At 46.6% G+C, this 14,562-nt stretch overlaps 1 protein-coding gene across 1 annotated transcript in view; it reads left to right on the top strand.

The window, feature by feature from the left end:
- Positions 1-2,771: 2,771 nt before the first annotated feature.
- LRIG2 (leucine-rich repeats and immunoglobulin-like domains 2) overlaps positions 2,772-14,562 on the top strand; it is a 14,441-nt gene continuing 2,650 nt past the window's right edge. The window contains exons 1-14 of the mRNA XM_010189348.1: positions 2,772-2,842; positions 3,336-3,470; positions 3,958-4,101; positions 4,230-4,373; positions 4,917-5,060; positions 5,314-5,457; positions 7,695-7,775; positions 8,298-8,369; positions 8,509-8,577; positions 9,970-10,133; positions 11,713-12,033; positions 12,883-13,164; positions 13,555-14,004; positions 14,487-14,562. Coding sequence (XP_010187650.1) covers positions 2,772-2,842; positions 3,336-3,470; positions 3,958-4,101; positions 4,230-4,373; positions 4,917-5,060; positions 5,314-5,457; positions 7,695-7,775; positions 8,298-8,369; positions 8,509-8,577; positions 9,970-10,133; positions 11,713-12,033; positions 12,883-13,164; positions 13,555-14,004; positions 14,487-14,562 — 2,297 coding nt within the window. The remainder of the gene's footprint in view (positions 2,843-3,335; positions 3,471-3,957; positions 4,102-4,229; positions 4,374-4,916; positions 5,061-5,313; positions 5,458-7,694; positions 7,776-8,297; positions 8,370-8,508; positions 8,578-9,969; positions 10,134-11,712; positions 12,034-12,882; positions 13,165-13,554; positions 14,005-14,486) is intronic.

Here is a 14,562-nt window from a genome sequence, read left to right as displayed (position 1 = left end):
GGGGTCGGGCCGCGGCAGGCAGCTGCCCCGAGGACGGCTCCGGGCTCCTCCTGCCCCGCTGTGCGGCCGTGGCATTCGGGGAGCGCAGAGCAGAAGTAGCTGTGGCATTGACTCTTGGTAATGCCGGTCAAGCCAGGGCTTGACGTTTTCTCAGGTCAGGCCATAGGACACGGTGTCTTCTGGCGGTGCTTGGAAACGTCCCTTCCAGTCCCCGGCCTCAGCTGTGTTATTTCTGCTGCTCCTGATGTCCTCTGCTGCCTGCACTGTGCTGGCTGCCTCCTTTTCCCTTGGGAGAACCAGTGTGGACTCCCCTTGACTTTTGCCGCCGTTGTTTTTCCAAAAAAAAGCCCAAACCCACAAAACAATTAAGAGCCACCTTTAGGCTCTGCTCCTAAGAGTTTAATTGGACAACGTGCTAATAAGCAGTGTTCACACGGGACTGAGTGTGCTGCGCCTCTGTTCTTTCCTGGCCGTTACTGTCATGGTCACCATTGCATTGGACACCTTTGGCTGCAGCTTGCTGGGGTGGAAGAGGTGCTGGAGGATGAGGGGTATCAAAAACCCCATTTGTGCACAGAGGAGTTTTCAGGGCCTCTTGGAGTGATTGAGTTACCCAGTTGATAGAAATAACAGTATTCCAGACCAAGAAAAAAGGCCTGTTTGGAGGCAGAACAAACACAAACCAGTGTTCAGTAAAGGCCAGGAGCTCCTTTAGCAGGACTCGGGAGCCTGATCTGTGTTAAAAACTGGGCACATCTAAGGAAGTTTGTCACCCTGGCCCTTCGTGGTTCTGTAATTCCCTTCCTCCCCTGCATTGTAGGCAGTCAGAAATGTTAAAGACAAAATCTGCATTTCAGCATAGCAATACCATTAACGTGCCTGCGAAGCCTTTGGCATTTAGAAAGGTGCAAGGGTATCTCAGCGTTATCCTTTGGCAAGGAGGGCGTCAGTGGCTGGAGAAGCGAGTTGAGGTTCATCAGGTGGCTGCTCAGCCAAACGGTGTCCGTGCTGTCCAGAGCGCAAGTTTTCAGGCTTCAACAAATGGCCATGCCTTTCCCCAAGCTGACAGGGCGTGCTTGGAGCTGCTGGCACGCAGCGCGATGGGAAGCGGCGGTGCTGGCGCTGTGCTGCGTTGTGCAATCTGACATGTGCTGCAAACAATAATTAAGTGATGTTCTCTGTTGTGGCTTTCAGGATTTTGGCACACAAAGCGTGTGTGGGACACACATTTTTTTCTCTGCTAAGACTACTCTGGCAGTTCTGAATCTGAACGAGCTGACGTAGCAGTGAGACTGAGGTTCTGGGGGGATACCTTAGTGTTAGCAGCTCCCCGTCACCCCGGCCCCACGCCTGTCCGTGTTTGAGAGGCATTTGGACAATAATCATCTCTAGAACCAGGTTTCCATCACAAATGTGGTTGTGGTTTGTCTTGTGTCGCACCTCGAGTGCTGTGTTCAGTTCTGGGCCCCTCACTATAAGAAGGATGTTGAGATTCTGGAGCATGTTCAGAGAAGAGCCACAAGGATGGGGAGGGCTCTGGAGAACAAGCCTGATGAGGAGCGGCTGAGGGAACTGAGGTTGTTTAGCCTGGAGAAGAGAAGGCTGAGGGGAGACCTCATCACCACCTCCAACTGCCTCAAGGGAGGTTGTAGAGAGGTGGGTGCTGGGCTCTTCTCCCAGGTGATGGGGGACAGAACAAGGGGAAACGGCACCAAGCTGTGCCAAGGGAGGTTCAGGTTAGAGCTAAGGAGGAAGTTCTTTCCTGAGAGGGTCGTCAGAAGCTGGCACAGGCTGCCCAGGGAGGTGGTGGAGTCACCATCCCTGGATGTATTTAAAGAGCGGGTAGACGAGGTACTTAAGGATATGGTTTAGGGGGTAGACAGGAACGGTTGGACATGACGATCTCAGAGGGCTTTTCCAACCGAGCCATTCTGTGATTCCGTGTCACGCGATGGAGATGGTCCATGCTCATGTTCCTCTCTCCCCAGTTTGGTGATGGTGTGTGTGTTGGTCCTTCCCAGTGAGCTCCCCTGGGCTGGGCAGCTGCTTGGAGAAGCTGCGCTGAGAAATGGGGGTCACTTCAGTACAACAGCTAAAATAAAGAGATATTAGATAACTTTAAAACTTCTAAGTTGCATAAAGTGTCCGTGTTGGGGTTGTTGGGTTTTTTTTAATTCTAGAGGCCAGAATAACTTTTCTCTTTGTTCTCTAGGGATTTAAGTCATAACCATTTGTTGTCATCCAACTGGAGCATTGATTTGTCTGTTCACACACTCCAAGAAGTGTAAGTTGGTTTTTATGAGGATAAACTCTACAGATTTCCTACCTAATTCTAATTAATACATCTAATTGCGTGTCTGGATAGCTGGTCTGATTTGTAGAAGTGTTCAGTAGCAGTTAATGAAAACTGGATGCTCTGTGTTGGCAGCATCTTATGTACAAACCTGATGCTTTGTGAGCAGAAAACTTCTTTGTAAAAGGTTAGAAGACCAATATTTTTAGAAATAAATGAGGTGTTTGATTTGACTATAGCTGATTCTGAGTTAAAGATAAATAACAGTATCCATGAGAATAGTGAAAACTGCTCTGCTTCACTGTTGTTCAGATTATCAGGATCTAAGCTTTTGCAGAACCTCTTGTGTCAGCTACTGAGTATTATTCACATAACGAAATAGTCAAATGTGTTCTGGGGTATGAGTTATTCTCATGGGTTTTCTTCTCTCTGAAGTGACAGTAATCCCTTTTGTTTGGTTGGGTTTTTTTTAAGGAAAATGAATTACAATGAGCTAAGTGAAATTCCGTATTTTGGAGAAACAACTTCCAATATAACTCTTCTCTCGCTGTAAGTAATCGCTTGTCTGCCTTTTTCTCATTTAACAAATGGGAGGATTGTATTAGAGTTCTGCTGTCAAGCTGTAGGAAAACAGCTTCTTTTGTCTTGAAATAGGACTCATCTGAAGTGCTTCAGGGAATATGTAAGCACTGTTTAAAGAAATACAAATGACTTAGACAATCAAGTCACCCTAAATTACCAATAAAATGCAGTCAACCAAGGCAGGCAGCTTTGACGGGGAGGGTCGGTCTGGGAGTGACAGCTCCCACAAGGAACAGCCCAGCTGCAGGCCCCAGAATTTGAATCTCTTCATATGCCGAGGTGGCAAATAGCTCCTGGATTTTCAGTATTGCTTCAGCAGTTAACGCTCTGAAGTGTGTGCTGTGTGTCCCATTTAAGAGGCTCGCTGTTGTGCTGGTACACAGAATCCATTGCTGTTTCAGCCGTGCAGCTCAAAGGGTGGCGTGTTTTGATACTCATATTTGTTTCTGGTATTTTTCAGGGTACACAATACCATTCCAGAAATAAACGCTGAGCAACTCCAAGTTTACCTTTCATTGGAAAGTCTAGACCTCAGTTCTAACCTTATCTCAGAAATTAAAGCTTCTTCTTTTCCGCGGATGCAGCTGAAGTACCTGTGAGTATGAGCAGTCTCTTATGTTGGATTCCTGGCTCTACCACAGTGATCTTGAAGACCTCGATAACTCAAAGTCCTTGTGTTCAAGCGGGCAGCCTTGCATGGCTGTAACTGGTAGCAGTGCTCAGCACAGCTTGAAGTAAAATACTTTTCATAGCAATCATATTGCGTTTTCTCAAATAGTATGGAAAACAGTGACTGCTGCTGTCAAAGTGCAGGTGCTTCAGCCAGCAAGGACAGGGAATGGTTTGTGCCCATTTTGAGTAAATCACTGCTGACATTGACCATGTCTAACTGATGGATGTGTGGTAAAAATCAGCTCCTAGCACTGATTCCTTTGGGAAAAATGAGCGAGATTGGTACACCAGAATTCAGATTTCAGATGTGACTTCACACAGAACTTGAGTTCTGATGATAAGTGCTTGTGCAGTTGTGTTCATACAATTCTCCATGTTCTCAAAGGCCTCTTTTCCTCTTCCTTTCCCAGGAATCTGAGTAACAACAGAATAACCACTCTCGAAGCAGGCTGTCTCGATAACTTATCTAGCTCACTGATGGTGGTAAAGCTGAACAGGAATAGGATTAGCGTGATTCCCCCAAAGATCTTCAAATTGCCACACGTGCAGTTTCTGTAAGTAGAAGTCTTGAAGGTGTAAAACCAGCGCTCGCAGCTGTGTTGTTCATCTCTGTGTTCTTGACTTTCCCAAAGTGGTGCTTATCAAAAGCTGTCTTGATATTTGCGTGTTATCTTTCTGTCAGGGAACTGAAAAGGAACCGGATTAAAATAGTGGAAAGTCTCACGTTCCAAGGACTGGAGTCCTTAAAGTCCTTGAAGATGCAGCGCAATGGGATTAGCAGACTGATGGATGGAGCGTTCTTTGGCCTGGGCAATATAGAAGAGTTGTGAGTATGCCTGCTCGTGGGCTTTCTTTTAGGGCTCTGGCTGGGGGGTTGTGTGCTGTGCGGCTTCCCTTATACTAAGGCTGTGCTGAGATATTGGTGAGCATCACAGAAGATGTGTTTTCAGGTCTGTATATTTTGATATCGCGTCTGGTTACTTCAGAGGTGGGAAGATACTGGCTTTCTCCCCAACTTCTTCCCACTTGGTGATCGAGAATGCTTTGACTCTCTAGGTGGCTCTTTGATTTCCTAGCAGGAGCGTGCTATGCCGTGTTAGCGAAAGATTTTTTTGAAAAGAAAGAAATAAAAGAACAGACATTATAGCTTTGCACCTGCCACTGGGTCACTGCAGCTGTTAGTGAGTTACTCGCTTCTTCGTATACTTCATTCACTCGTTTGCTTTCAGTGGAATGAATATAATCGTACATTTCAGGTTGCCTAGGGCTTAATGTTAGTAAATTGTTTAGAGATCCGCCAAGGTGAAATTTCGTGAATAACTTTCATTGATTACCTATCTGGCAAATGTTTCTCCTTCTATTTCTTTAGAGAACTGGAACATAATAATTTAACAGAAGTAAACAAGGGCTGGCTGTATGGTCTGCGGACATTGCAACAACTCTACGTTAGCCAGAATGCCATTAACAGGATCAGCCCAGATGCATGGGAGTTCTGCCAAAGGCTTTCTGAGCTGTAAGTCCTGGGCTGCTTCTCACTGGGGATTTTGTGATGTTGCAATAACCAATTGGACAGTGTGGTTGTAGCAAGAACGAGTTACCAAAGGAAGTGCTCAATTTACTTCAAGTGTGTGTGGTAATGCTGTGTATTTTACTGACGTGTGCTGTTAGAGAAATTAATCAAAACTCAATAGTTAATCAAGTTTAATAGAATCTTCATAATCGGTCTTGCTCTACTCACCTTTAAAGAGCGTGTTCAATGTTTCTAGAGACCTGTCGTACAACCAGCTCACTCGCCTCAAGGAGTCGGCCTTCGTGGGACTTGGTCTACTGGAGAAACTCAACCTGGGCGACAATCGCATCAGTCACATTGCTGACGGTGTGTTCAGAGGGCTGACAAATCTTCGAACCTTGTAAGTACAGAAAACTTCTGGTTGAAATCTCAGTTTAATGCAATGAAGCTTTTGGAAATAAAGACAGAATATGGCGCCGTGCAAGCCTGAGGTCAGCGTTTGGCGTTGTTGCGTGCTGTCTGCCTGCAGGTGTGGCGGGGCTGCTGATCTGTTGGGCTGCCGAGATAACAGCGTTTGTCCAGCTAAAACAAACCAACCACTTCATTTTAGGGCGATAAGGACAGTGGCTTGGTGACCTTGTGTGCCTGGTTGCTGTCAGACCGGTTCTGAGAAGGTGTGAGCGAGTGGTCAGCCTGGACCTCTCGTTACTGCAGGGGGTTTTGGTAAGGTCAGAGCCTCAGACCAGGGAACCATGTGGTCGCAGAAGGTGGGGTTTGGCCCTGCTCATGTGCTGCGGTCAGGAGCAGGCGCAGGAGTGAGTATGGTCAGAACACAGCTCTGCACTTGCCAGGACCTTCCCTCGCAGCTGCAGTGGTTTGGTGTTTCTGACAAGAAAAGACTCAATCCTGGCTATTAACAAAAAAAAAAGTGTCCCAAGTAGATCTGAACAGTTGTAATCATCCCAAACAATGGGAGTTGAGAAAGGAGTGAAAGTTTATAACCCCTCTGTCAGTTCATTAAATAAATGCTTAAATAAGCAAACTCACCAGAGAGATTTATGTAAGCAGTCACCTTCTGTTAACCTTAATGCAACCTTTTAATGAAATAATTAAAACTAATTTCTTAGATTTGGAGTAGCATGAAAAAGAACAAGAGCAGATTAATTAGTGGGCTTTCCTGGGCTCCTCGGGGCGTCAGCAGCCAAGGGGTGGCCATTTGCTGGGCTGGAATGCGCAGGACCAGGGCGCTGGTGATTAACGGCTCCAGCCTTCGTGCCCAGCCACGCGTGAGGAGCCAGGTCCTCAGCTCGCACAATGAGGGGCTTTTCTTTCAGGTTGCTCACTCGTTCTGCTAAGTGGTCTGAGTAGTGGAGTGTAAAAGTACTTCAAACAAGAGGAGACACCGTGTTGCTGTCAGATTAGTGCCGTTGTGGTGTCTGTACTGCTTGTCTCAGTGCGAAGGCTGATGTAAATATTTCAGCTCCTGCCACTATTCTGCAATGTAGCTTTAATTAACGATGATCAACTGTGAAACTGTATTAACTGCAAGGTAATAAGAGCAAGGTTGGATTAAAGCTGTGTCTAGAAACAGCACTGAAGTTTTGAAGTTCTACATCTTACCGTATTATATCCTTCATAATATTGTGAATAGCCTGGTTGATCCCAGTCTCTGCAGTGTGGTGTTCTACTCAGTTTACAGTCGCAGTCAAGGGAAAGTAGATCCTTCATTTTTCCACCATTAGCACAAGGAAAGAAGTGTTCATATGGGATGATGTATGCAATTGTCTGTATATGTAGCTAGCCTTCTGTGTCACTTGACTTGTGTGGAAGCTGCATCAAGCTGATGCATATAGCACCTGTTAAAATGCAGTATAGACTATTTTTCGTTGGTGTATCTTCCTTTAAACACACTCCTGTCTGCAGGGACTTACGTGCACAGTGGAATTGAAACAGAAAAAAACCGTGGCTGTGACAGAAATGGCTCAGTTCAGGCTAAAAATGCAACTGAAATTATTTTGCCTGCTCTTTAAAAAGCAATTAATCATCTCCAAACCATATTGCTCTATTGCTGTGGCTGTTCAGACTGCTCTTCTACGTGAGGGGCCGGAGCGCTGTGCAGAGGTCAAACAGAAATCCTATTAGCTGGTAACGAGATTTGTGAGCAGAATATCAACTTCATTCTGAAAATCTACTACTTTGTGCCTGGCAGCCTCGCACTGTAACCTGTGTGTAATCTCTTAATATGCTAATGCTATCATAAGCCTGTTACTCAGGAAGATTAATGCTGCTGGTGTATTGGTTAATTCACTTACATGAACCAACTTGCTTCTGGAGCCTCTCCCAGCTCCTGGCGCACCGTCCCTCACATAAGAAGTGCTGGGCTGATGGGTCTCTCCTTAAACACCACGTCAAGAAGCTGTACTGCAGAATTTGTGGTTGTCTGCAGCACTGATGGGGAACAAGTCTGTTTTCCCTTGTGTCTCTGAAATGAAATGTTCATCTTCCGGCAAGCTGAGTTTTACAAAAGATGTGAGAGCTCCCAGGTGATGCTGCCATAGCTCTGTTCCCTGGCTTGCCACTGGCAGCGCTCACGGTGGCGTTACACGACATCTTTATAGGAAAGCTCCTTCTCCACAGGGACCTGCGGAACAACGAGATCTCCTGGGCCATAGAAGATGCAACTGAAGCGTTCGTGGGGCTCGGCAGGCTGGATAAGCTGTGCGTATTACGAACCATTGGGATGATGGTGCTTCCCAGGCACGCAGAGCAGAGAGAGGGCACAAAATAGGAAGTCATTGTCAATGTGACAGACACATTAGACTGTGCACTTCTCATCCAGTGCGTGTGCTTGGTAGGATGCTCCTTCCTGTGGAGCTACAGCCGTTACATATGACACAGCTTGGTGTGGGAGTGGTCTTGGGAGCTCACGTGAGTGTGGCAGATTGGTTACAGGAAGTTACTGCTCCACTTCCAAATTCTGCTTATCACCATCTCATTCTGCTGACTCCAGTTACCTTCTGACACAGCTCTAGCCCAAATCTCTCAGTTAAGATGGAAAAGAAGCCCTGTTCTTGGGAAAATTAGTTGAGCCTTTAAGCTCAAAACCTAGCATTTGATCTTTTAGTTCAGCTGGAATTAGAAAAAAATGTAAACATCATAGCAAACCTCCTTTGGGTCTTACTTGTGAACTCATGTGGACATTCAGACTGATTTTGGGGTTTGGGGGGCTTTGTCTTTCAGAATCCTGCAAGGAAACCAGATTAAGTCAATTACCAAAAAAGCATTCTCTGGTCTTGAAGGACTCGAGCATCTGTAAGTACTTCACTTTGTAGAACCTCTCAGTATTTGTCAACTTCAGTCTTGTATTCTCAGTCAGATTTTCAAGGATTTAACTGAAGGTAGCATATGAAATCATACTTACCCATTCTTGTTCTCTTTGCTTAATTTACAGAGACTTGAGCAACAACGCAGTCATGTCCATCCAAGAAAATGCCTTTGCCCAGGCTCAGCTGAAGGAGCTGTAAGTCCGTGACATTATTTACAGGTTCTTTACGGGTCCTGCCTTGCAAAGAGTCCCTCAGCCATCGTGGGACTGGCTGAAGTGCACTGGCGTGTGTCTGCTTTCATCATGAATTATTTAAAGCAATGCTGATAAATTATCAACTCAAAGTCAGTAGCAGTATACCTAGATTGAAGGTTTGGTAAAATCTGCACCTCCATTTTCTTAGGTACAATTGGTAGCAAACGATTTTTTGTTGCAGTGCTGAACCATTCAGTTTTTCGTATCTGAAGGTGTTGCGGGAAGCTCAGCACACGCTAACAGTGTGCTGTGAACAAGAGAAGTAATTCATCAGGAATCTTTCTTTGCATTAGCAAATCCTACATTTTGTCTCCCTATTTCTGGGGGCCAGAGAAAGGCTTTAAACCACAGCTAGACGAGAAGTCTGACTTGCTCAGCAGATGCTTCAGCTGCCAGAGCCTCTTGTGATCTTCAGACGTCTCAAGTGCTGTAATGTGAAGTGACCTGCACACCCAGGACTAATCCTACTGAAACGCAGTCATCTCTAGATAAAGTCTCTGAATATCGTGTAATCTGTTTTAAGACTGTTATTCAATTAGTTCGTCTTGGCCAGATGGACTGTTAGTCTGCAAGATCTGCCAGTTTGAGGAGACACGTTTTGGATGTTAAAGACAGGACCTTCATTGCCTTCTCTGATGTATCTGAAAAGTGAGGCAGTGTTGGTACGTGTGGGCACACAGCAGGGTGGGACCCTGGCCTGGCTGTGAGCCTCTGCTCTCAGTGCTGGCTTCACCTGCAGATCACTCCTGGCTGAAATGCCAGACTTTCTCCCACCAGTCGTGCTTGTACCAATATTTAGGAAACTTTGAAAGCAGGTGGTGGGGAAAAAGTGGCCCAGTGTTGTTTCCTGTCTGCAGTTTTTCTGTGGAGCAGAGTAAACAGTCTGGAGTAGATACCTGTATGATACAAATCACTTTGATTCTTAAATGTGTATTAGCTGGCATGAAAATGGGTATTGAGTCTTACACTCATTTCGCCATGGCAGGTGTGTTAATCTGAGACTGCTCTGCTGTGCTGTGTTCCTTTTAATTGCTTTAAAGAGGGATAGGATAATTGTAAAGACAGGCTTAGTATTTTTTTTAGAAGTTCAAAATCCAAGTTTATTTTCTTCAGAACTAAAAAGATGTTTTAATGCTGCTGTAGAGGGAAAGTTTTTCTGGATTGCTCATAGGATATATAGCTGACATGTTGTAATAAATACCCATAGCCATAAAAGAATACTGTAACTCTTGAAATGTCTGCATGCATGTGCTTTAGCTTGTTTTGCTGCATGAAGTCACACTTAGGAATGTGAAATGCTGAACTCACACCTCTGTTTGGCTGTTTCGGCAGAGTTTTGAACACGAGCAGCTTGCTGTGCGACTGCCAGCTGAAGTGGCTGCCGCAGTGGCTCGCGGACAGGCGCCTGCTGCAGGGCATCACCGTCAGCTGCGCCCATCCCGAGTGGCTGGCAGGACAGAGCCTCCTCAGCGTGGACCCCGACGGCTTCGTCTGCGGTTTGTATTTTCAATGACTGATACAAAGGCATGGTGACACAGGTCTGTGCAGGTGCTTCTGAAATCCAGTGCAGAGCCACAAAGATGATTGAGGGAATGGAGCATCTCCCTTATGAGGAACAGCTGAGGGAGCTGGGGCTCTTTAGCTTGGAGTAAATTGAGGGGTGACCTCATTAATGTTTATAAATTTGCAAAGGGCGAGTGTCAGGAGGAAGGAGCCAGGCTCTGCTCTGTGATGTCCAATGACAGGACAAGGGGCAGTGGTCCCAAGCTGGAGCACAGGAGGTTCAAGCTGAACATGAGGACAAAGTTTGTCAGTGTGAGGGTGCCAGAGCATGGCCAAGGCTGCCCAGAGAGGTTGTGGAGTCTCCTTCTCTGGAGACACCCAAAGCCCTGACGTGTTCCTGTGACTGCTCTGGTGATCCTGCTCTGGCAGGGGTTGCACTGGATGATCTTTCGAGGTCCCTTCCAGTTCCTAACATTCCGTGATTCTGTAAAATCGGGCTGTAGCGCTGCTGCTGCAGGTACTTGCTCTTGGCCACAGTCCACACATGGACCTGTGTTCATAGCTGGGTCTGCTATGGAGCTTGGGATTTAATTCTGTTTCTCTTTGCTTTGTTTTCTTGTATTTGAGCACTGAAGATAACCTGAGGGATGAATTCTGTGAGACTGCATTGTTTTTCATTTAGGTCACTGATGAAAACTGATTATGCTTCATTCTCCCTGCTTCTGAATGCCTTTAGCTTTGGAAGGGCTGTTTGACATTTCCCTGTGGTTCTTGTCCATGCCAGCAAGGCCAGAGTCACATTTTCTGGTGCTGCATTTCTGTAGTGTTTATCTGGTCTCTGCCACCACAGTTCAGACATAAGCCTGTTTATTTTTGTAACCAAACTGTGAGATGGATAACTGAGAGACTCTTCACCCACAGCCATGTGTGGAAATAGTCTGGAGTTCTGTTTTCTGGGTGAGCCATCTGATAAGTGTTACTCATGTGTACGCAATTCTGGTGGTAAAGGCTGCAAAAGGTGCAAGCATCCGCTTCTCCATCCCTGGTATCACCACGGTGGTGCCTGACACTGAACGCGGTGTGTGCCTACGAGACTGTCTGTGCTGAAATAGTAGGTACTGAAATAACTCTAATTGAGCAGGATGAGATAGAGTGAGCTGCCAGCTTGCTATGCTTCATATTTGTAGAGCTTAAAGGCTCTTCAAGGTATTTAAAATAACTGAACATAAGTGTCAGTCCTTCATACAATAGCCCAGGTCTTCAGCCAGGCACAGCTTTTGTGTGTGATTTAAATATAGCAAGTTGCAGACAGTTGTACAAAACACAGGGCGCTGCTCAAGACCACACTCTGTGCTGGTTGTTCTCAGTGCTTATTCTGGATGCCTACGTGTGGTTCTGATCCTCTTTCACAGCTTGGTTTCCAACTGAAAACAGCTGAATATGTGTACCTCAAGCAGGACATCTGTTCTCAAAGCTGTCTTTCTGCTTACATTGTCTTTTGAGTGAGTTTTCTTGCAATAATAATTGCAAGTTGAAGAGGAAAGTAGCTAATCTTGGTGCCCTTATTTCCAGATAATTTCCCTAAGCCGCAGATAAGAGTGCATCCCGAGACCACGATTGCTCTGCGAGGCACCAATGTGACGCTGACGTGCACGGCCGTGAGCAGCAGCGACTCTCCCATGTCCACGGCCTGGCGCAAGGACAGCGAGGTGCTTTACGATGCCGAGGTGGAGAACTTTGCCAGGTATCAGCAGCAGAGCGGGGAGCTGGTGGAGTACACCACTGTCCTGCACCTCTTCAACGTGAACTTCACTGATGAAGGGAAGTACCAGTGCATCGTCACCAATCACTTTGGCTCCAATTACTCCAACAAAGCCAAGCTGACTGTCAATGGTAAGCAGTCAAGGTAACAAAGGAGAAACACTTTCAACCTGAAGCTTTATTTAATAAGCTACAGGTCTAGTTTTCACTAGAGCTGGCCCAAAGTACTCTTGCAAGACTGTCTCACTAGTATTTGGAAGTCTCAAATATCTTTTTATAAAGCAGGAAGAAGTGTTTGGGTTTTTTTGTGGGTGAAAAGCCTTCTGTTCACTGTTCAGAAGGGGTGGGTATCTCCCATGCTTTCATTATAATGCAGTAGTTAAATGTAGTTAAATGGAGGTAGAAGTCTCTCAGACTCAAAGCTCCCTCTGCTGTCTTCAGCGCTGAGCACCTGCCCATGTGTTTATAAAGCCAGGGAAGATTCAGCTAAAAATAGCTTGTGGGACTGGAAACAGACTCTGAAAAATCAATTATGAAGGCTTTTGCTTTTAGCCATAATGATTCCACTTATTTTGGCTTGAGGGAAGGGATGTGAGAAGAGAGCAGAGGGGTCTGTGTCGCTTTCTGTGTCCAGAGCAGGCTTGCACTGACGAGGGGGAAGCTCAGCTGCCCTATTGCCAGGGAAGAAGTGTGACAAAGGTCTTAGCAAGAGGACTAAACCTTTTCCCCGTCTTTTCCCCATGAGCAATGTTGTCCTTCAGATCATCTTAAATGAACACTGTGTGTATTTAAATTTGGAGGGTGGGCTCTTAGAAATGACTGCTGAAACCTTGCGCAGTTCTTCAGAAGAATCTGCCCCTCTCTCAGGGAGAACTGCAGGCGCGCCTCAGATTTGGGCGTTTTCAGGTATTTGCTGTGCTCTGAAGCTTTTGCTGCTTTTTCCCAGTACTGAAATGCCTGAAACTGTCTCCTTTGATGCAGAGCTGCCTTCCTTCCTGAAAACTCCCATGGACCTGACGATCCGCACCGGGGCGATGGCCCGGCTGGAGTGCGCTGCCGAGGGGCACCCCGCGCCGCAGATCTCCTGGCAGAAGGACGGCGGCACGGACTTCCCTGCGGCGAGAGAGAGGAGGATGCACGTCATGCCCGAGGATGATGTGTTCTTCATTGCGAACGTCAAAATCGAAGACATGGGAATCTACAGCTGCATGGCACAAAACGTGGCGGGCGGTTTGTCAGCAAACGCCACGCTGACTGTGCTGGGTGAGTGAGGCGCTGATGTGTGCGTGCGTGTGGATCTCTGTGCTTCTGCAGTGCAGCGTAGCTCATCTGTGAGCAGTGAGCTTGAGCCCTGAGGAATTACGTTAAAATACAGAGAGCGTGTTTTCCTCTTCCTCTAGCTGTAGATGATATTCTGCAGTAACTTTTTTCGCCATGGTTGCTTCTCCCCCACCTCTTGAAATTTAAGGAGGCTGCCTCTGGAACAGCATCTCTGACAGCTTTTCACGGTTTTGCATTTCCTGAATCCTGTGTTTCGTTGCTCACGTTTACATTCATGCTGTAGGGTCAGATTTTTAAGTATCAGGGGTTACACACTGGTGTTGCACAATGAAGTTATCTTACGGTTTGTTTATTTTTCCTCCGCTGTCACAGAAACCCCCTCCTTCATGAGGCCCCTGGAGGACCGGACGGTAACCCGCGGTGAGACCGCTGTCCTGCAGTGCATCGCGGGGGGCAGCCCTGCCCCTCGCCTCAACTGGACTAAGGACGACGGCCCCTTGACAGTCACAGAGCGGCATTTTTTTGCTGCGGCCAATCAGCTCCTCATCATTGTGGATGCTGGACTCGAGGATGCAGGGAAATACACGTGCATCATGTCCAACACGCTGGGCACCGAGCGTGGCCATATCTACCTCAACGTCCTGGCTTCCCCCAACTGCGACTCCTCACAGGGCGGCGTTGGCCACGAGGAGGACGGCTGGACAACGGTGGGCATCGTGATCATCGTGGTGGTGTGCTGCGTGGTGGGGACCTCGCTGGTGTGGGTTATCGTCATCTACCACATGAGGAGGAGGAGTGAAGATTACAGCATCACTAACACAGGTAAAGTGCAAAAGCAAGTCTTCAGCCCCGTTTTTACTCCAAAACATCTGTTAAGAGTGGTGAAATTTCAGGATTCATTACAGATGATAATATTGAAGAACTGAAGATTTTCTTCTAAAATCTCTTCAGGGATTTGCTCAAATTCCTTCATATCAGAGGTTTTTTAAATGTCAAAACTGTGTTAATTTAATTCCTTACATGCCAGTTTTGTTCTGCATTGAGGGAAAGCAGTAAAGTTTGGAAATAAATATTCGAGTAAACTTAGGAATGTTTTCAGGGCCTGGAATAAGGAGCGTAAATTTCTGTTCTGGCCCTGTTAGTTTTGAACGAGCTATGCAGATTTTTGATCACCAAGGTAGAAAAAAGAAAACTCCATGGGAATTAAAGTTTTGGGTGACATTTTTGTTTGTGGGCAGCGGTGCTGCTGCTACCTGGAAATCTACGTAATGGTTAATGTCGTTGATGTTAATTGTGCCCTGCAGAGGAGATGAACCTGCCCGCAGACATTCCCAGTTACCTGTCGTCGCAGGGAACGCTCTCGGAGCCTCAGGCGGGCTA

Source organism: Mesitornis unicolor, unplaced genomic scaffold, assembly GCF_000695765.1.
Source record: "Mesitornis unicolor isolate BGI_N332 unplaced genomic scaffold, ASM69576v1 scaffold35497, whole genome shotgun sequence".
NCBI classification, from domain to species: Eukaryota; Metazoa; Chordata; class Aves; order Mesitornithiformes; family Mesitornithidae; genus Mesitornis; species Mesitornis unicolor.
Note: the sequence above shows the minus strand (reverse complement) of the source record. Positions and strands in the feature narration are given on the sequence as shown.